General features: G+C 42.5%; 1 protein-coding gene and 2 long non-coding RNA genes across 4 annotated transcripts in view; 1 reads left to right on the forward strand and 2 right to left on the reverse strand.

Annotated features, from left to right (window-relative positions):
• Positions 1-5,312: 5,312 nt before the first annotated feature.
• LOC119031878 lies at positions 5,313-8,660 on the reverse strand. The gene is made up of 3 exons (XR_005078734.1): positions 7,921-8,660; positions 6,148-6,787; positions 5,313-5,970 (listed from the first exon to the last, which is right to left on the reverse strand). It is a non-coding gene; the product is annotated as an uncharacterized LOC119031878 (long non-coding RNA).
• On the forward strand, positions 6,989-20,165 carry LOC119031877. Its single transcript, XR_005078733.1, has 3 exons — positions 6,989-7,031; positions 8,696-8,758; positions 19,892-20,165. It is a non-coding gene; the product is annotated as an uncharacterized LOC119031877 (long non-coding RNA).
• gabra3 (gamma-aminobutyric acid type A receptor subunit alpha3) overlaps positions 12,382-20,642 on the reverse strand; it is a 94,216-nt gene continuing 85,955 nt past the window's right edge. The window contains exons 10-11 of one of the 2 annotated variants that reach the window (XM_037120651.1): positions 18,305-18,343; positions 12,382-18,161 (exon numbers count right to left, since the gene is read on the reverse strand). In XM_037120651.1, the coding sequence (XP_036976546.1) occupies positions 17,841-18,161; positions 18,305-18,343 (360 nt within the window). In that variant the 3' untranslated portion in view covers positions 12,382-17,840. The remainder of the gene's footprint in view (positions 18,162-18,304; positions 18,344-20,642) is intronic. The other variant, XM_037120652.1, reaches the window with a different exon arrangement.

Below are 20,642 nucleotides of genomic sequence, written 5' to 3' on the forward strand. Positions count from 1 at the left end.
GTGCGTCTCAGAGAATTGCTTCTGTTATCAGCACAGAGTTTCATGGATTAATGGAGGACTTTGATATCTCAAATGCTTTTTTGAGCTGTCTCTTCTAATTATGGTAAATTTGCATTTTGGTAATCGTTGTGAATGCTGATTATAGCTGAGTCTTAGAGGGTCCCTAAATTACAGAACAAAGTTACTCTCACTTTACTAAACATGGTTTTAATTGGCTCGGCCATTGATGCGATGTGATTATTGTTTTATTATATGTGCAGCCCTCTGAGACGTTCATTGTAATATGTGGCTATAATTATGTTTGACTTGTTATCTGTGTAGATGTATTCTCTCCTTTTAAGAGCAGGAACCTTGAACTTCCTTCAAGCCATCTGGCCAAACGTCAAACGTTTTAAAGGACCAGTCTGTAGGATGTTGTGGCAAAACTAGTGGGGTGGTCGCACATAGAAATCTTCCAGAAAATACCATCTAGAGCTGATGTTTGATTTGTATATCCTGGGCGACTGTAGAAATATGGATCATGTCGATCTCCCTGGCATTCTAGGTTGTGAAAATACAACAAATCTTAGTTTCAGGTGATTATACACTAAAAAAAAAAACATAAGTATGAACACTGTAATTTGTAGCTGCTGATGCAATATTCAATTTCAGTCCCTAAATCCTTCACACATGACCTTTAAAGTTGTGTATTTAATGAAACATTAGTTGTCAACGCTCTATATTCTCTTACAAATTCACTGTCCCAGATAAAAGCAAACATTTTACAGTCTTCGTAGTGCTGCCATCAGCACAAACTTTACCCATTTTTACTGTTACAATAAAAGTTAAAGTGAAAGCAATGGATAACTTTTTTAAATTTATTTTTACAGTTAATGATTAGCCATGATGATCTTGGCAAGGTGTCAAATCCAAGAGAAGAAGTTCTCCTTGCTGAGTAATGGGTCATAAAAGAAACTGGTGACTGTGGGACACTTTCATTACTGGTTGAATAAAGTCGCTGTCATTATGGCTGCTGGTCAACATGTTGCTCTGATGTTTAGTGTCCTTTCCTTATAAATGTCTGACTTTAGGTCATCACATCACATGTATCTTCCCCCTCTATATGAGCAAACATGAAGGGCTGCAGCTATAGGAAGGTCGCATGGTTTAGATTACGATGTGACCTAAATACTTCCTTTGAAATCTCTTCATGTGCGAGGATGAGGCAGCAATGTTTGATTGAAGTGAATCACAAAATAGACACTTGCCAATATCAAAGTCCACAGAGAACTCATTTGTAAACCACATTTCCCTCCAATGTTCCATCATAGCAGAGGAGGGGAAGTGACGTTCGCACCCGTCCACACACAGATCGGGATTCCAACTCCAACTCACACGGGGAGATGAAGTGGCCTTGACGTGAGCATGTAATGTTTTCTCCCACAGTGCCTGCTTTCATTGGCCAGCGCTCTGTTCTTTTTTTTTTTTTCTTTTTTTTTTTTTTAATAACCACACGCTGACATGATTCCATTAGTGTCGGGGTGTGTGTAGCACTCAGTGTGGCGCTGGGGCCCATTTGAAAAGCAGGTCCAGCATTGAAATGTTGTAATTGTGGCCAGAGCTACTTTGCTAAGCGCAGTGTGGGAATAAGCGGCGCTCCGGTTTGCTAGCGGAGGGTTTGTTTTGTGGGGAAACTGAGCCCATCACTGTCTAGTCTTGAAAATTATCACCAGGATAAGATGAGTTTCACATGAAAAGATTCATTTATTGATGACATAATGTGCTGTTAAGTGCACAAGGGGGGAAAACAGTGACTTAAAAATTAATATGTACATAAATAAATAACATGCATGAGCGGGAACGTTATCACAGTCGGATGAAAGTAGCTGGTGCACTTCAATATAAACAGTCATATTCATGTGAGGGAGAAGATCTTTTAGCTTTATAAACACTATAAACATGATTTAGAACTGGACTAATTAGTGGGTTTATAGCTCCACATCCTGATCTGACCAATCAAAAGTAAGGTGACACATCAACAAATTGGAAATTAACTGATTTATTGTTGTGTTTTGTCTGTTTTAATTTGATGTCTGATTTGATTGTCTATTTGCTGCTGTGTTTTGTTGTGTTTTCTTTTTCGTTTTGGTGTTTTGTGAATTGCTGTGTTGTTCGATTTGCAGCTGAGTTTTGGTATTTGTCATTGTGATTTGTGAGTTGTTGTGTTGTCTTGTTTGCTGTTGTGTTCTGTGGTTTTGTTGCTGTATGTGAATTGTTTTGTCGTCGTATTTCGCGCAGTGTTTTGTGATTTGCAGTTGTGTGTTATTATTAACCGTTTTGATTTGCAGTCCAGGCCCGCCGTACGAAAGTGACCTTTTTCAATCTCATTTCTGAAGACTCGTATTTGTATAAAAGGGATTTATTTCTGTAAGACCTCAACATATTAACCTGGATTACTCCAAACTGATTGCTGAGGTGATCGAGGCGTCCATTAAGCAGCTGCAGGGCGCTCTGCAGAGGCCGTCTCATCAGCAGACTCTCTACCATCGCTCGCTGCCCAGAAAAATAAAATTGACCCCATTTTCAACACACTTAAAAGGGTAATACAGTAATTCCTCCCAGTCCCATAAGGGAAAAAAACACTCCGACTCAGCTAACAAGTCCAGGGAGCAGAGAGAGGGCTAAAGATCAACTGGCCTCCCGGCACCTGATCCTGCGGGATAAATAGAGATCCGGCCTCCTGGCTCCAGACACTGAACTCCTCAAGTAACAAACTGTCAGATAGGAGCAACTTAGCAAAAACAAGCCCCTTCAGGTCTGGTGGAAAATAAAAAAAAGGCCAATTAACTGAAGACTGGAGGAGAAAGAACAGCTGGGCAGGGAGGAGAGCAGCAGCACAGCTTCCTGTCTGCTCGTGTAGGTTCAAGCCGGCATCGTTCGTCAGCAGACAGCAGAAGATAAGTGCCTGTGGAGTATGGAGAAGTATGCATACTGTACTTCTGACAGCTCGACCCACCGAAAAGCTGTCAGCTTCAACATTAGCTTCAGTTTTGCTCCAGAGAGGAATGCATCATTTTTGATATTTATTCTCTCAAAAAAAAAAAAAAAAGTGCAACTGTACCCTGATGTCAGAAACACTTGAGGGGACTTGTTTGATTGCACAGCAGTATGCAAATTATATTCTTGCCACACTTCAACATCCATTTGTACCAACTTATTTTGCTGGCAATAAGGCTGTAAATGATGTTTATGTATATTGCTTTATATGTATGCAGTTTGTTTTCTGTATCTGTATCCTGTGCTGCATTTAAAGTGAGGTGATATGTACATTAGTTACATGTTTTACAGCCTTATGGTGATTGTTATTGTTCATTTTGTTATTGCACTTTTGCTGTTGTCAGAGTTATTTTGCATTATTTTGCAATTTTAGCTCTGTGCATCCTTCTCTTACCTAAATGTGCAATATGTAAGGTTTTAATTGAAAACAATCAAAACTAAACTAAAATAACAAAATAACAGTTTTGACATCATGATATCTAGTGAAGTTAGCATGCTAACCAGTTAGCCGCAGCCTGTCCAGGTGCTTCCCTACCCGGCTGGAAAAACCAGCACAGACCAGCACCAAAACACAACATATGCTGACCAGCAAGACCAGCATATGTTGTGTTTTGGTGCTGGTCTATGCTGGTTATTTTTCCCAGCAGGGTACCTTTAAAGTGACCATTCCCATCCACACGAACTATTAATTCATTGTCCTGTAGCTGACAATCAGTGATGAAGTTGCTTTTGTCGAGGGTACATTTCAAATCACTTCCAGTCAGGAACAAATATGAGAAATAGTTTGATTTACAGCAGTTAAACTATATTACTGAAACTGTTTCGGAGTTGAAGGTTCCCTCACCAACATGTTATAAAGCTGCTCTTCTGATGCAGTTGTTAACTTTTGGCATTAATTAGTGCTAAAGAGTCCTGATCCGATGAGATGGACTGCTTTTATCCGCAATATGGAAACACAACCTGTCAGCTGCCATGTTTTATCTTCTCATCAGACCTATTCAAATCCTCACACTGGGCAACAACAAGTCTCCAACTGAAATTCAAATACATAAAACAAAAATAACATAACAGGTTTTCCCTGGTTCACTGACTTCAATACATGAGATCAGGATTCAAGAGTATGTTCAGCTGTAACTCCTGCACGCAGGTATGATGTCAACTTTTCTCATTTCAGAAAAGCAAAATGTTCTACTTCTGTCAGATTTGATACAGGCGAAGGATCTCTTCCTGCTGCTGCTGCTCCTCCCAGCAGAGGTGCAAGACGACGTGAGACGACTGTTTAGCATGTTTTGGGGATCAGACATCGACTGTAGGTATCTTAATTATTATCCATAATTAAGACAAATTGTCCTGAAGGAAAAAAAAAAAGGCAGTTTTGGAGCTCACACAGTGTGGCGCGTCAGTATTTTTAAAGCTCTGAGTCAAACACCCCCCCCAAAAAAAGCATTAGGATTCAAAGCTGGTTTGCGGCTCTCTCTATACTGCACAAAAAAATATGAGCCAAGTGTTGTCACAACTGAATCAGCCCTGCTGTTCGAATATAAAAAAGGGATTAAGTCTGACACAAACACACATGAAAAAGAGATGCACAAAATCCTGTCTCACACTTGTCAAGCGCCGTCTGTAACGTCTGCACTTTGCACTGTAAGCTTATGCGCTCCAGACACCAAACGCTAAAATATATACCCTCTCTGCAAAATGAATTTTTGGTATTTTGAATTTGAATCCTGCTGCAGAGCAGCTCTCTCTTTCTGAAGGGATGAGCGAGTGTCAGCAGGGGGCGATGTTTCTATGTGTGTTCCAGCTTTCACTGCTCACTAGGAGGATGTATTCAGAGAGAAGGCAGCGCTTCACTGCAAATCAGAACCTTTTAAGATATCATCTTAATATTAAGGACTGCAAAATAGTATTTTAGTGTCATAGTATCATTTTCACATTGAACATGCATGAGGGAGAGGAAGCCGAGCTGACTCTGCAGCTGCCTCACCACATTTGGGACATCATACATTAATTAATTCAAGCCAGTTACAGCTAATCAGAAATGTTTGTGCTTTTATTCTGCTTCCATTTATTTCACTATGCTCCCTGCAACTGTTCTGATTGTTTGTTTCTTTAATGCTGATCTTTAAACTTTTATGAAATATTGATTAAATCTTTTCTTTCTGCGGCTGGACTGCAGGAAGATTAGAGCTGCTACAGAACTATTAAGCGATGCACGACAAATAACCATAAATAAATCAACACATGTTTGAGACTACGTATGCAGATTCGTATTCCTTTTTATAGTTGCATCACTCTCATGTTGCATACATTTACATACTAATTCCTAAAGTGGATGCGATTAGCAGTAAATACCGTGCAGCTGACAGAGACGTGGGACAAACAGAGCTAAAAAAGAAAAAAAACAACAAGAAAGCAGATGTGGACAGCTGGGCCGGAGGAGACGGCATCTAAATGGACAACAAATAAAGTATTTTGTGGGCTGAGGAGGTTCATGTTTGTCAGAACGGTGCGAAAATCAATGGACTCCTGAGGGGGCGGCTGTGCTGTGATAGGCCTCCTCCTCTCCTCACCGCGGAGCAGGAATCAGTCAAGGATATTAATCTCAGCATCAGTCATGCATGGGGAACACCCCACGAGGAGAATAAGCTTGCTCATCCATGCATCTCCTGGGGGAGGTAACAGAGGAGGAGGAGGGGGACTTTGAGGAGGGGAGTTGCACGGGTAAGTATGTCGGGGTATCATCTATCAGGAGACGTGATGTGGGCTGACTCCAGGCACACAGACAATAAAAAAACCAAACTCAAGTAGTTGTCACCACCGAAGCTGGACTTCCTGCATCGCTCCACTTAAGCACATCAGAATAATGTGTTGGACCAGACGGGGCTGGAGACACCACAGTCCACATGGTGACAGGCGAAGACCAACACACATCTGCAGCGTGGGGGGGGAAAAAGAAAGAAGGTTATATGTTAATGCAATTCCTCTTATTGCTATCTAATCCTCCAGCCACTCTAATAAGCCACGGAAGGAGCTGGAAGTATTAAAATTCAGCACCAGTCCATTTTCTTATTACCTCCAATATGCTGCATTTCATTTTTCTCTCATCACCTTTATAAAATGTCTGCTCTTCTTCCCTCTGCCTTTTCTTTCTGCGCTCGTGCTGGGTTATCTTCCCGAGGACGAGTACAGCTGTCGACTTGTTTTCCACCACGAGGATACCCCATACTGACTGCGGGGCATCGGAGCTGTTTCCACTCCACGGCTAATCCAGCACCGTCGAGTGTGCTAACGGCTCGAGAAACATGCCAACACGGTCCAATTTTAACTCTCTAATCGATGGCATAACCTAAGCTGAAAATCATGGGTGGAATTTGAAAATTGAACTCCTGGAGACGGGAGTCAGGCAGATTTATTACCGGGTCCAAGATTCGTCTATGCTGCTATGACTCAGTGAATCCAACACAGAAGTTACAGTGTGAATCGAGTGTCTCCTCTTCAAATTAAGTGTGCAAGTAAACTTTTGTCCTTTTCTTCGGGTCACAACGTTATTTATTTCCAGACCCGTTTGTTAGTCGGCCACAGTCTGGAGCCACCGAGGGCCTGCGCCTGTCCCGGCAGCAGAGTGAAAAGCCTCATCGCAGTGTTTTTGGACCAGCCGGTCTGCTCTCGCACGCTTGAGAAGTCATCGACGTTTATGAGGCGATCTCTTCCCAGGCATGCAAAATGACAAACCATCAAACACAGTCATCTGAGGAAAAAAAAAAACGGGGGGGGCTACACTCAGGATTGAAACACAAACAGTTGTTTGCTTTTTACTGGCTAATTTCCACATGTGATCAAACCCCCTCGCCATTAAAGCAAAAACACTCGCCACATGCAATTACGACGAAAGAGGCACTTTTAAGTCATCTTAGCGGTAGCTTGTTCCGCTAGCCGTCGTCATGGCAGCCCAGACCCCATGACGACGGCTAGTGGAACAAGCATCTGCTAACGTGAGTTGTTCAAAAATGTTCTTTTTGGTAAACTCTGTGTACACAAACGATGTTCTCAATGCTGGTGTTCATGTGTAGAGACCCTGGTGACACTACGAGCAAAGTTTCATGTTGTCTCGAGCCTTCTTACGGTTTTAAAAATAGAGATGTTGATGCTAGCATAAAAGCGCCTGTACCACTGAAAATGAGCTTGACCCGAAAACAAAACTACGGTAAATCTTAAAAGTGCCTGTTTCGTCATGATTATGCTTTTACATGAAGGTTTGACTCATATACATTCACAAATAAAGCCTAGGTTGCTTTTTGGTGAGAGTTTCACTTAAAGAGTGCTGCTGCAATACTAGCTAGCTTAGTTAGCTCGACTCTTGTCCGTGAAGCTGATACACGCTTCTGGTGGGTGATGCAGAAAGAAAACAGTTGACTTGAAACTGAGCAGCACAAAAGGTCCTTTACGTTATTTTGAATAACAGTGTTGTTATGTTTCTGGAAAGACACATTACTGTTGAGTTTTCTAATATTTTGTATACAAATATGCATTGATTTTGGGGTGAACAGTCCCATTACAATAAAGATATGTGTTTATTTGATTTACTTGAGCTGGAAAGTCCTCTAAATAGATCAAACTCGAAAGTCTTTCAGGTTTTGTCCTTAGTTACGCATCGTGAGACACTTACAGTTCCTGCTCGAACAGACTGAACCTACAAGGCAACTTGATTTGATTCGATTAACATGCATTACTTTTTCTCTAGAATGAGGATATGTTGACATGAATGCAGACATTTTCAACTCGTACACAAAAGAAGAAACCTCATTATCAACAAAGCTACAAAAGCCTGCCGCCCCCCCAAACCAAACCCTTCAGGCCAAAGTGACTGTTCGCTTCCAGTACCTGAACTAATCGTTGGAAAGCAGCGTGCACTGGGGGGCCGGCGGGACCTCGCTCGGTGGAAAACCGCCGAACTGAGTCGAGCTTCAGTTAATTTGCTAATATTACAAGGTGTCATCAAAGAGGAGGGGCCCTGCAGGGAGAAGAAGCCGAGTAAACAACGCTGGATGTCTGTGTTGACAGGGGAAAGGACACGATAAAACACACAAGACTCGACAATGACTCACACTGTTACTGTTCTGACATGCTGTTAACATTCAGGCGAGGTATCACCTGTAAAACCCGGGACAATTCTGGTACGGACGACATCAAAACTCTAAGGGACGCCGTCTTCCACGGATTCTCTCTGGATTAATTAAAGGTTATTTCACTTGTCTAAATGACAAGTGGCTGAAAGAATAATGTCAAGTCTCGGAGGAAGCTGGACCTAGAAGAGACTGCACTGGTGAAATGGACCCTGATGGTTCAATTGCAAAGAAATCACCCGTGTGGTTGAAGCCGCAGACAGAAGCCGACTGGAGCGAGCGGTCGGAGACGACACCGAGGACGAACGGCTCCAGAGGACTGACTTGCTCGATACGAAGGCTGCGATTAAAGACGACAGTAGAGCTTTACATGTGGCTGTCAGAGACACAATGGGGATGAAGGTCAGGCTTTTAGAAGTTGGACGATGATTGACTCATTAAATGTCACTCCGCATTGTCAGACAGACTCTAATCCAAAGACAAGAAATCTCCAGAGAGATCATGTTAAAATGTTTCCATTTGATTTTTTACAGAACGTGACAGGCGGAGAGGTTCGCCTCAGTCGCTGCTCCCTAAATTACATATTTGTCGACACGGTAAGAGAGCGAGTGGTGCCGTGAGTTATGACCTACATATATAAATTTGTATTAATGTTAAATTACATGGTCGGACTGGTTTGGATGCATCTGACATCACATTTGGTTTCTCCTGGAGAGGAAACCAAAATGTCCTGTAATGACTTGGACTAATGTGTTTTCTGGTCGTATCCGAGGGTGCAGATGGTCAAGTGGTCCAACTGGACTTTACATGGGGAATTTAAATTAACATTTGGCTTCATTTGACTATCCTTCATGGCCTCACATATCCCGAGACTCTCTGTGCACCCAAAAAAAGAAGCGAGAAAGAGAGAAAATGGCAACATCGTGTGGCTGAGACACAGTAATAGTTGTTGGTCCTGTAGGTCTGAAGCTGGATGTGGGGTTCACCTGTCCTGCTGGCTGCCGAGACTTGCTAACTTTTAATTTCTGCTGTACTGCTTCTATCGTTTCCCTTTAACGTAGCGTGAAGCTCTAGTTGTGTCCGTGTATCTCTCAGTCGCCATGTGAAAGAAGATGCATTATGATGACACAGGTGAGTTACGAGTGCTTAAATGTAGGAAGCATTAGCTGAAACGCGCTTGAATATTCTCCTCTTAGCTTCCTCTCTGGTTCTTTTCAGGGAGACCTTGACTGCGTCTCAGCAGAGACGAGGTCTCTGTTAGAGGGTCAACACTGCAGGTTTTATGGCTTTTGTGATGTTAATGTGACGACTGTCCCGCTCAGCGTCGATTCGCTCACGTAATTATTTCCTTGTAACGTCGGCTTTCACGGCAAACTCAAGGTTTTTTTGTGGCACACGGCCGACCGTCACATCCACATTTTTTTTTTTTTTTCTTTCACACTCAGCTCAGCATTAGAAGCATATATCAGCTCAAAGTAATTAGGGTTAATGTGACGGCTTCCTTTCACTAATTTCAATAATTACATCTGAGGGGCTGAGCGTCTGTGCCGTAGTTTACAGCTGCTGTTACACTTACTGCTCAAGTTAAACTCATAACTGCGCACTTTAGGTCATCATAAGCCGGAAATTACCTGCTTCAAGCCACTTCTTTCTTTTTAACAAGTCTAATATGATTTGGTCTAGTTTAAGTTTTACCTGCACAGTTGACAGTGTGTTTGTCGCTGCGTATGAGCTGATCCCAGATCAGTTCAGTTCCCTTTTTTTGTGTTTTTCAGGTCCAGGGCCACGTGGTGTTGTTTGTTGTTGAGTACATGTACAAAACGTTTCATTCTTTGGCTCTTATTCCAATTAACGGCGCTTACGTGGCTGATGAACATGAATATTCAGCTAATGTTCCTGTTTACATGCAGCCGATCAAAGAACACAGCCTCCCTCTTTAATCCCTCGAACAACCTTTTATTTACACGTCACCCAAAAGCCAGTGAACAGTCTCATATCGCTCGATGATTAACAGTCGGTGCGTTCCTCCTCCTCCCGTATTTTTTCTTTTCGGCCTTACAAACTGACACCTAGGCTGCCCTGTCACTGTATCGTGTCCCAAACTGTGGTTAAAGACACATTTTCTGAACGCTCCACATCCCGATTAACACTTTCACAATTAATCATCATCACCACCTCTTTATTTCTGCAGAATGGTGAACTCGGTGTGTGTTTTGCTTGCAGGAAACTGCCGGGGCTCACGCGCCAAAGTAGCAACCATTGATCTTTTCCATGTGATGTTAAGACACGTTTCTGCACCTGTGAACTACATTACAAGTGCCCTCCCATGTCTGCGAGATGCAAGACTCCCTGACCGGCTTCACGTCGGACCGCACAGCAACAACTGGACGTCTTTGAGCTTTTTTGTTGTTGTTGTTGTCTCTCTGAATGTTTTTTTCATGAACTCCGTCGTCTGTTTCACCAAACACTCCGCTAACGGACAGATGAAAGTGCTGAATCTTTATTCGCCGTGAAGAAGGAGAGCGTTGTCTGGGCAAAGAGGTCGGAGGCAGTTTGTCAGCAGCCCCACAAATAATCCGCAGCACTAGAAAGGTGGACGCTTTTAGAACAACGGTGAACGGAGGTTAATAAACAAAGAGGGAGCATCTTTTATGTCTGGCAGGATCGGCCGGCGCCGACCTCATAAGTCAGCAGAGATCAGATATCAGCGTCTTTTCTTCCCTCTCACCCTGTTTTGCACATCAATGAGACGGTCGGTGCAGAAAACATAAATTAGATGTTTAGTGCTGCCGTCTGTGATGACTGCGGTGATCAGTTTGAACACTTAAAACAATTGCAGCACTTAAACTTGCAGATGCAAAACGACTTGTGTAACGTGGCATTTTGCTGCAGACGTCCGGTGAAGGCAGGCTGCTGCTTAAGAAACATTGTTTTTTTTAACCAGGTTTTTCTGTTTTTGCTCCGACATCATACATTGATAGTGAATAGCTGAATGTTTTAAATCTCCATCTTCTATGATCCAGTGATTTGTATTGAAGTCAGTGATTCATTCATTCACTTCCATCCTGGATGTTGTTCAAGCGGAGCTATTATCCCCGTAGAAAACGGCCTTCAACCGGACTTAAAATCCAATGTGTGCAGCTCTTTAATCTCGTTGTGACCAAACTCTCTCAATATGTCTCATTTTTTGCTGCGCTTCGGGCGAATGAGCACAACGGTCGTGCGGCTCACAAGAACACAAAAACAGGACTGTACGGTGCTCGAGCTGGTCCGAACAGAAGCCTGTAAATATATAATGGATTGTTTCATTCATCACAGCGAGCGCAAGCAAGAAAACAACCTTATATGTCCGAGCGGGGAGCTTTAAGAGAGTGTATTTTCCCCCAGCGTGCTGAGAAAAATGAGGCACTTTAGCTTCAGACATAACGCCATTTCCTGTGCAGTGGAAGGCACCGACAGGGGCAGTCGGGACTGGACCGCAGCCAGGCGGCCACGGTAACCTTCAGCGCCTTGCTTATTGACGACGCTCACTCATTCTCACTTTGTAACGCCTCTGCTTCGTTCACCGCTCCGTGCACACTTTCACTCCCTACGTATCTGTTCCAACTGCAGTGTGGAAAATCCTGGGATGAGATGGTGATATTGTGGATATTATTGATACTACAAAAAGCAAAGCTTGCTGGGAATTTCTGGCAGTTTGTTTTCTCACAGAGAGAGGATTTGAGGATTTGCTGTTTTTAGTTTCTAGTCAAATGGATGAATTGTTGCAGCAACTTCTGGTCAAAGTTCACCGTCACTGTTCGGCTGCACTCTTCGACCGACCGCTCCAGTTTTTATTAAGTGTTTAAAGGCAGGAATTGAATATGAGCAGATTTGAAAGAAAGACTCAATCCTGATCTCTTAAATACCTTTTGGGATGAATGTGTGATCTACAGCAGTCCTGACTTTTGAGGTGCACGTGTTGCCAAACTTGACAGAAATATAACGAGACACTTTCTGATTGGCCGCGCTTTCATTTGAATGTTCTGTTCCCTGTCGGATGTCCTCACGCTGCACTGCCAGTTTTTTTTTTCTCCCATCCGTAACAAATCAGTGTCAACACCAACAAACAAACTCAACAACTTCCACGCACACACAAACACTCCGACAGGAAACATCGGACGAGTCCGCCGAGGGTGAATGTTTAAAACCCTTCTGAGTCTCCAACGCGACCAAGAGTCGGCTTAATAACGCCAAGACAAAATACAACGTCCTTTTAATCCTCATTTCCATTCACTACATCTCATACAGTAAGAACATGAACGAGAGAGGGCAACATACAAGAGTCCAAGTCACTGAGCGTACACTGTAGAGAGCGACTTCCCCCCCCAACGAAAACACAAAGTCCACCATGTTCCCGGAGCTGTCTTTGTGGAGGAAGTGTTTGATCTCCCGATGCGGAGGGACATGCAGTGAAATTGCTGGAGAGAGAACACAGTGTGTACAACTCTGCTTGCAGACAGCTGCTAATTCACAGTTAGGTTTTCTGAAAAGTGCACACAAGGTACTGAATCTTGTCGTAGTAAGTAGCTCGATGAGTATTATCTCTACTGTAGGTCTGTTGAAAAAAAAACAACAACGCCGTAACACGTCGTGTCACGGCGCTCCATGTCAGACAGCGGTATTTATCGGATGTAAAAATAAATTGACGTGACATATCAATATTCACAAAAAAAAAACAAAAAAAACCTATTGAATTGATTCCACAATATCTACAAATTCACAACTTGGTAACACTATTCTGAGCAATTAGAATTGTTGCCATTTAGTTTATAATAATTAGTATCAGTTTCTCTATTTGTCTACGGCTTTTCTACCCATCAAGAGATCTGCATCGATGCTGCGGAGGTTACGTCGTATAAAACATATAATATTTAATGCCGTACTGATTGAATAGCATAAATATATATTCCTATGGTGATATACTCTTAATATACTTTATCTTATAGGATGACGTGTTTCTGCTTTGACGTTAACTCTGGCCCTGTGAGGGGAAAATATTTACCACATGGATCACACAATCCTAACCGGCCCTAAATGGCAACAATACAGCCGAGTTCTGGTTCAGCAGAACCCCCTCAGGAACACAGATGTTCATCACATTCCTGAATTACCACAAACTCTGGACATAAGATGCCAGATGTACATGCATTCATGCTCACATCTTACAATTTCTTTCTTTCACAGTTAAAGTTGATCAACCAATCTCTCTTTGTTTTTTGCATGATTATTTTGCTGTGGCTGTCAGTCTGCCTGTAGCTTCTGCTGCAGAGTGCAGAGTTTGTGGTTCTGTGGCTCTGGAAGTGTTTTTCCCCCCTCTTTTTTTTTATTGCAACACACAGATACACAATCACATATCACAAGATACGTGACTATATATATTTAAAAAAAGGTAAATCCTGCAACTTTACAAGGAGCAGCAGCGTCGATCGCGAGCTGTCGAGATCTACAGGTCGTATTTATTAAAGACAGAGAGCATAAAGATGTTTTTGCTAAACCGAATCATTTCAAGCACACACAACATTTAAAATGAACGCTTAATAAACTACCTGGTCGCAGTTACGGCCAGTTGTTTATCTCAAGTTTGCTATGAAGGTTCTCTGTGTGGGATTTAGTGACATCTAGAGGTGAGTTTACAGAATGCAATCACCTGAATACTCCTCGTCTCACCCGCCTCTTCTAAAAGAGGCTTCTGGAGAGCCGCTGCTATGTTTGTCCGTTCTGGGCAACTGTAGAAAACAGGACAGTGGACTCCTTCCTGCTATAGATACAAAAGGTTCATTCTGCTGTGACACAGACACAGTTGCAGGTAATTATACACTGGAAGTATAATTAGACTGCTCGACACTGGACCCTTTTTTTTTAAGCTGAATCCTATTTTTCATTTTGAAGCGTTTAGAAGAGCAGTTGTCGAGGCTTTATACTGGAGGCTGGTTCCAAAATGGTACATTTAGGAGTAAAGAAACAAATAAAATCTCCTGGTAAACCATTTTACATTTTTTTCTGATATTGTCTCAGTCATGAAAAAGTAAAAATACTGACCAAACTTACTTTGATTATATAACTTGTAAGGGGTGATTTATCTCAACCCCCTCCTCACCGTGTGAGGATTACATTGCTTTTTTTTTTTTTAGACTATTAAAACAGTCCCTGCACACATGAAGCTGACATGTTAATGCATCTTTGGTCACCACATTACACAAGCTAGTGCTCATATCAGCCGGCTCGAGGCGGCCGAGCATGTTCGTGGTATTTATGACGGAGGAGGTTGTGTGTGGAGGACGACTGTCTCCGGGGCAAGTTATTTCACAAAGGCAGCTCAAATATTCAGCGGCTGCTCCCTCTCACAACTACTTACCTACAGTACCTCCATCACATTACTCAGAGGAATCATGCATAAACATGAGCGCTCTGTGTCATCAGATCCTGAATTAGCAGCAGCCAGCAGGCTGGATACGCCCTCAGCTGATGTGTGTGAGCTCATGAATCAGTTCGTTTGAGACGAAATGATCAAAAATCACGTCCGGGGAAGAGACAGAGACAAAACAGATACTCTGCCAGAGCTGAACTGTGTGAGTGTTGTTGCAGAAAGATATGAGGAGGTGTTAAAGAAAGCGGGGACACATCCACCTGATTTGTAATTTGGTGTGGCTATAAAAATTTAATGAGCTCCTCACAAACCTCCTCCAGAGTTTAGTGTCATGATTTATCACGACAGGCTGGTCATTGTTTGAGGTTATAAAGTGTGTGTTGTTTGAATATGAAAATTGGTTCACCAGGAGCTCTTCACTCGGGCTGAAGCGAACAGTATGTCCTCTAAAGACTCTCGGGAAGATTTCTTAATACGTGTTTTCATTTCGTTGTTATGGTTTAAAAGAATCTGTCAGATAATTTGAAAACACTGCACGAGTGGAGCCGGTGAGACGATACGACCCGCCGCAGCGGTTTAATGACAATGAAATTAATAATAAATCTAATCTGTTGTTCATTTGTTCAGTTTTTCAAGAATAATTAAAAAGATAAATAAATGATCAGCCTTCAATTTGTTGCATCTAAGCTGAAACCTGCAATTACAAGTCAGAATGTGACCTGAATGTGAAATGCTAGTTTGTGCAGTCGTGCATCTCCCGACCAGATTTTTTTTTTCTCCCCCCCTAATTTTGTATTTTATTATTTGAAACTGAGATTTGCTGTAGAGTCGCTGAATTAAACCCTAAAAATCTGTGTGCTACCAAATGAGGGTGAAAAACACTTTCAGAAGTCTGTGCCAGCCGCAAATCATTAGCATCACATCAATATGCACAAATAATTGGATTTTAAGTGCGTTTATGCAGATGTTGCCGAGGATATGAGCAGGTAATTGATGAGTAACTGGGATGAACTACAGAAACATTGATCCTAAGCCCTATTTCAGTGTGACAAACACCATTATCGGAGGTTGCAGACAGACACGTGTACAGATTGTCATGCATTAACCTATGACTGATACATTATACATGTTTCGTGTTATCAACACACCTTTGTAAAGAGGCCACAACACATTTTTCTCCTATGCTTTACCACTGAAGATACAGTTTTTAAAGAAATCCACGGCGTGTTAGGGTCTAAAGTACAGCGGCCAATCTGAGTCTATACTTAAGCAAAAAATATCCAGAGTGCAAAAAAAAAACAAAACAAAAAACATCTGTATAATCACGTATCAAATTCACACATAACAAAAATACAGATGTCACTTCAACAAAATGAGAGTTGGAGACCTTCACGTCAGCTGGAGACGATTCTGCAACGTGTTGAAAGATGATCGGTTTGATCAACAACAGTTCAATTCTGTTCATTAACGTGTTGTTGGATAAATCAGGCAGTCGACTTATTGATTTGGCAGCATTCTGCAGTGTGACGCTCTCCAGTGACGACAGTGTCTCCGACGTTTGTTTCTGAAGTACTGTATGACTGTTGACATGTTGGCCTTGTCTTGTCTACGTCAATCACAAAAAAACCAAAAAAAACCAGTACAGCATATGTAGACGAATCAAATCAACACCAATGTACTGTACACAATCTGGTATAAAAAGGGCAAAAAGTACATGAATCAAAATCTGGTTCATGATGTGGCAGAAATGCAGAAAGAAATCATAACGGAGCCAAAAAATAAAATATCTACGGTGACCGATGCAAAGGGAAACAAAAGAAGTATAATGAAATAAATGAGAGCGTCTGGTAGGATCGGATGTGTAAAGTGTTCTTTGCATTTTTCGCGGTAAATGAATAATAAACCGTGGTGCAGAATTAGACTTCAGTCTGAGGTAATGGTGGTAATTTGTTTCGACCGCTCGGCTCACAGAGACGCCGCGTCATGAGCCAAAACAGAAAAGCACATGATAATTGTTGTGGACGACGCTGGAGCCTGTAATCGCTTCGCTTCGTCTTCTTCACAGGCTGAGAGCTCTGTTAACCTTCCACACTAATGGGCGATTTTACACCGGGTGCTCGTGCCCGCGGGAGGGTGGAGGTGGAGGTGGAGGTGGAGGTGGGGGGCTGCAGCCGCATACTGTAGTGCACGGAGCCTGTGAACACCAGTTTGCATGTAATATACACACAGACTGTTTGTGCATATATACGTGTGGTGTGCTGTAAAATGCAGGTGTGAGCATGACAAAGCCTTTTTTTTCCCCCCTCTTCTTTCCTTTTTCTTCTTTTTTTAATCATGTGTGTATTCACCAAGGCACATGGCTTCTCTGTCATTGAACATAACCCAGCCAGTTTAAACAATAAGAGCCACTGGACTAGAAAATGTCCGGGCAGCCCCACGGGACGCGAAAGCAATTCCAGATGATACCGCATCGGGTCTGTTGAGATTCAGCACGAGCTGAAGGCCAGACAGTGACGATTATTAATGATGTTCCTATGGAACTATACAGGCTGCCCCCAGCTAATGGAGCACAGTACAGCAACCGACGACGCCGACGACGAATTGCTCCACTGGCGTTTTTTTTTTTTTCTTCTCCCTGATGCGTCACTGTGTATCCGTGTGCGTGCGTGCATGCATGTGGTTTAACTCGACGGATGTGTCAAAACCTTATCGCCGGTAATGAGCTACGATGGCGGAAAAAAAATAAAAAACAACAACAAAAAAAAAAAACTTTTCGACGGGCATGCTCGCTCTAACTTATTATAAGCAAAGCGCAAACATGTCAAAACATAGTGGAAACACATTTTTCGACTACTCTACGAAAACAGCAAGCAATCAAGATACGGCGAAGGAACACGGGGGTTACTCACGACGGCGAACAGGGCCAGAGATAAGTGTGTGTTTGTGTGTGTGTGTGTGTGTGTGTGTGTGTGTGTGGTGGGGAAGGAAAGAAACGCTACACAAACACAGTCTGATGTGAGAATGTGCTCCCCTCCGACGTCCTCTATTATATGTGAATCTACACTATGTGTTTAAAATTTGCCTTCCATCTATACAGACGTGCAAAATATCAAACTCTCAAGAAAAAGCTCACGAAACGCGCTCGCTCGCTCGCACACACACACACACACACACACACACACGATAAGATGTAAGATGACTTGGCCTCCCGCAAACTTGTCTACCCTCCAAAGAAATCACACAGATCAAGCCTTACACTTCAGTCAGATTCAGTTTAGGTTGTTGGCCTTCATGATCGCCGGCTTTCTGTTGACGTATGTGGCCCAGTAGCCCAGGTTGAAGATGAAGAACAGAACTGGGAAAATGATGCGCGATATCTTGTCCACTTTGCTGACGCGGTTGTAGGACTTCTTGGCCTCCGTGTACGGGTCGTCCATTTTGTGGAGATAGGGGTGTTTGGTGGACGGTCCGCCGGCGCTCTTGGAGACGGTCGTCAAGCCCTGGTCTTTGGCCACGTTGATGGCGTAGGTGGTCCCGACGATGTTGAAGGTGTTGTTGGCCTTTTTGGACAGAGTGGCGGATTCTCTCCTCTGAAATGAAAGAAGGCAGTAAAGTAAAAAGTTGTCAGGAGCGAAGCACCAGACTCAACAATACTTCCATTTGAACTCATAAAGAGGAAATAGAAGCAACACCACGAGACACGACACACACAAGAACAAAACAAAAGCCTAACCAGATCTTTAATCCTGGCCATGTTAGCCTGAAACGGTTCCTGAAAAGAAAAGTAGAAAAGAAAAAAAGTTTACCAATTATATTAAAATTACCCAACTTAACATACTCTATTCATCAGTGGCTAGCTGGAAGTTATTTTTGAGACATTTTAACACTATCAGTACTGTCAATTCCAATCTGCATCATACAAATCTGGAATGCAGAAAAAGAAAAAAAAAAACAAAAAACGGTCATGATAAAAAAATTCATGACGAAAAAGATCGAGAGTGCAGAAACTGAGACAATTATATTTTGCAATCCGTGCAGAACCAGGCTGGATTGGCGTCTGATGCTGCTAACAGTAGCAGTAGCAGCACAGAGCAGGATTAGAAACAAAAGCAAAAGAAAAAGAAAAAGAAAGAGACAGAGAAGAAGAGAGAGAGAGAGCGGCGCCTTAAAACATGTCTGACAAACGGTATCAACGAGAGCAGCCAGGCCTCTTCAGGCAAACAGCTTGCGATAAAACAAACATGACAAAAAAGAAAAAAAAAAAAAAAGAAAACACACAATGTGTGTGATAAATCTGGCTGGAGAAAAGTGCCTTCTTCACGACAACTACTCCAGAGAAATCATTAGACTGTCTTTCATATTGAAATGACGCAGGGAGAAAAGAAAAAAAGAAACCCAAAAAGATTAAACTTGCATCACCGGAGGATCCCGTCAGAACTGAAAAGAGTCCAAGTGCAGCTCGCACGGTACAAAAACGTGAGAGAACAAGTAGGACACCGAGATTGATCACCGGGCAGAGTTTTAGTTTCCTGCGTGGCGTGCAGTGTGTGAGGGTCATTCTCTTTTCTTCACCATTCATCCCCCACTGTGGCCACTTTAAGGATCTGCAGCAAAACTAAAAAGCCCTGCATGTCGTCTGACGGAGTGTTTCACTTTCACTGCTCCCTGTTTTCACTTTTGCTCTGAGCCCAGATTTAATTTCTGCTCTACTTTTTTCAGTTTCATTTAATTTTCCTTCCTTTTTTTTTTTATTTCTTCGACTCCCATCTTTTTTAATTAGCATAACTAATGTCCCCTCTTTCCCAACCTCCTCCAGAATGCTTCATGGTGGATCTCTCTCTTTTTTTTTTCTCTCTCTCTGCACACAGCTCCTCGCTAAAATGATTAGTTAGTTCTCATCCCAAATATTCACACACACACACACGCACACACACGCACACACTCTCAAATGGAGACAGGTGATGAGATGTGGGTTTTATATGTTTGCTCAGGGTCTGAACGAGACCGGTGCGCTACTACTTGTGCACAGAGAAGCATCTCTTTAATGGAAAATGTGACAAGCAGTGAAATGGTTATAGCTTTGTATAAATGTGCTTGTAATACACATGAGTTTATAGGCAGTAGGACCCTTGAAGGTCTTGATATGATGCTTAACAACATTAGATGTTAATATGACGTGAAATAACAGCATCAGCTTTACTGGTTTGATTGTAGGACATTAAGTGATATTTTTTTATTTTTAAGAAGTGTTGAATATCTCTTTATTCCATCAGTATTACAGAGTGTTTGGTCAGTGACTCAAGTCTTTCCTCCCCGAAAGACATTTTCCTGAAATCCCTGCCCAGAGCAGGAGAGCAGGATCCTGCAGTCGTGGAACAGGTGAAGCCAACAATCCCAGCGCTCCGGGTTAAGCTACCAAACATGCCAGGTGAAGAAAAAGAAAGGAGTCGTGCACGTGTGGTGACACAGAGAGGAGGGAGAGGATCGCTAGCTGCACAGCAGACAGAAAGTTCGCTACATCGACAACCAACGCTCACAGCTCACTCAAAGCTTCGTGACTTTTTTCTGATTGTCTGTAGAAGCATTACAACACATTAACAGCTTACCAACCTGGTGATTGTTATTGTTTTTGTTGACTAGACCTCCCTACTGACCTTACTTAAAAACTTAGGTAAGCAAAAGTCAGTAAATATGTTTGCGATGCTGTTATAAACAATTATAAGACACATGTAAGACTTTTATTAATGTCTTTAAGCATCTATGATTCCCCTGGTCTGCATGTCGAAGTGTCCTTGGGCAAGATACTGAACCCCAGACTGCTCCTGATGTGCTGGTCGGCGCCTTGCATCGCAGCCACCGCCATCAGTGTGAGTCGCTTTGGACAAAAGCGTCTGCTAAATGCCCCAAAATGTAAATGAACTGATATGTTTAAGATACTGTTATTAATATTCGCATCGGCTTCTTACTGATGTTACCATGTGTCTTACAATTGCCTTAATACAGGGACCTCGATATAAGATGCTACTGCAGTGGGAATGGCCTTGATGTTATTAAGCGTTCGATAACCTTCA

This window comes from Acanthopagrus latus, chromosome 13 (genome assembly GCF_904848185.1).
Source record: "Acanthopagrus latus isolate v.2019 chromosome 13, fAcaLat1.1, whole genome shotgun sequence".
Classification (NCBI taxonomy): Eukaryota; Metazoa; Chordata; class Actinopteri; order Spariformes; family Sparidae; genus Acanthopagrus; species Acanthopagrus latus.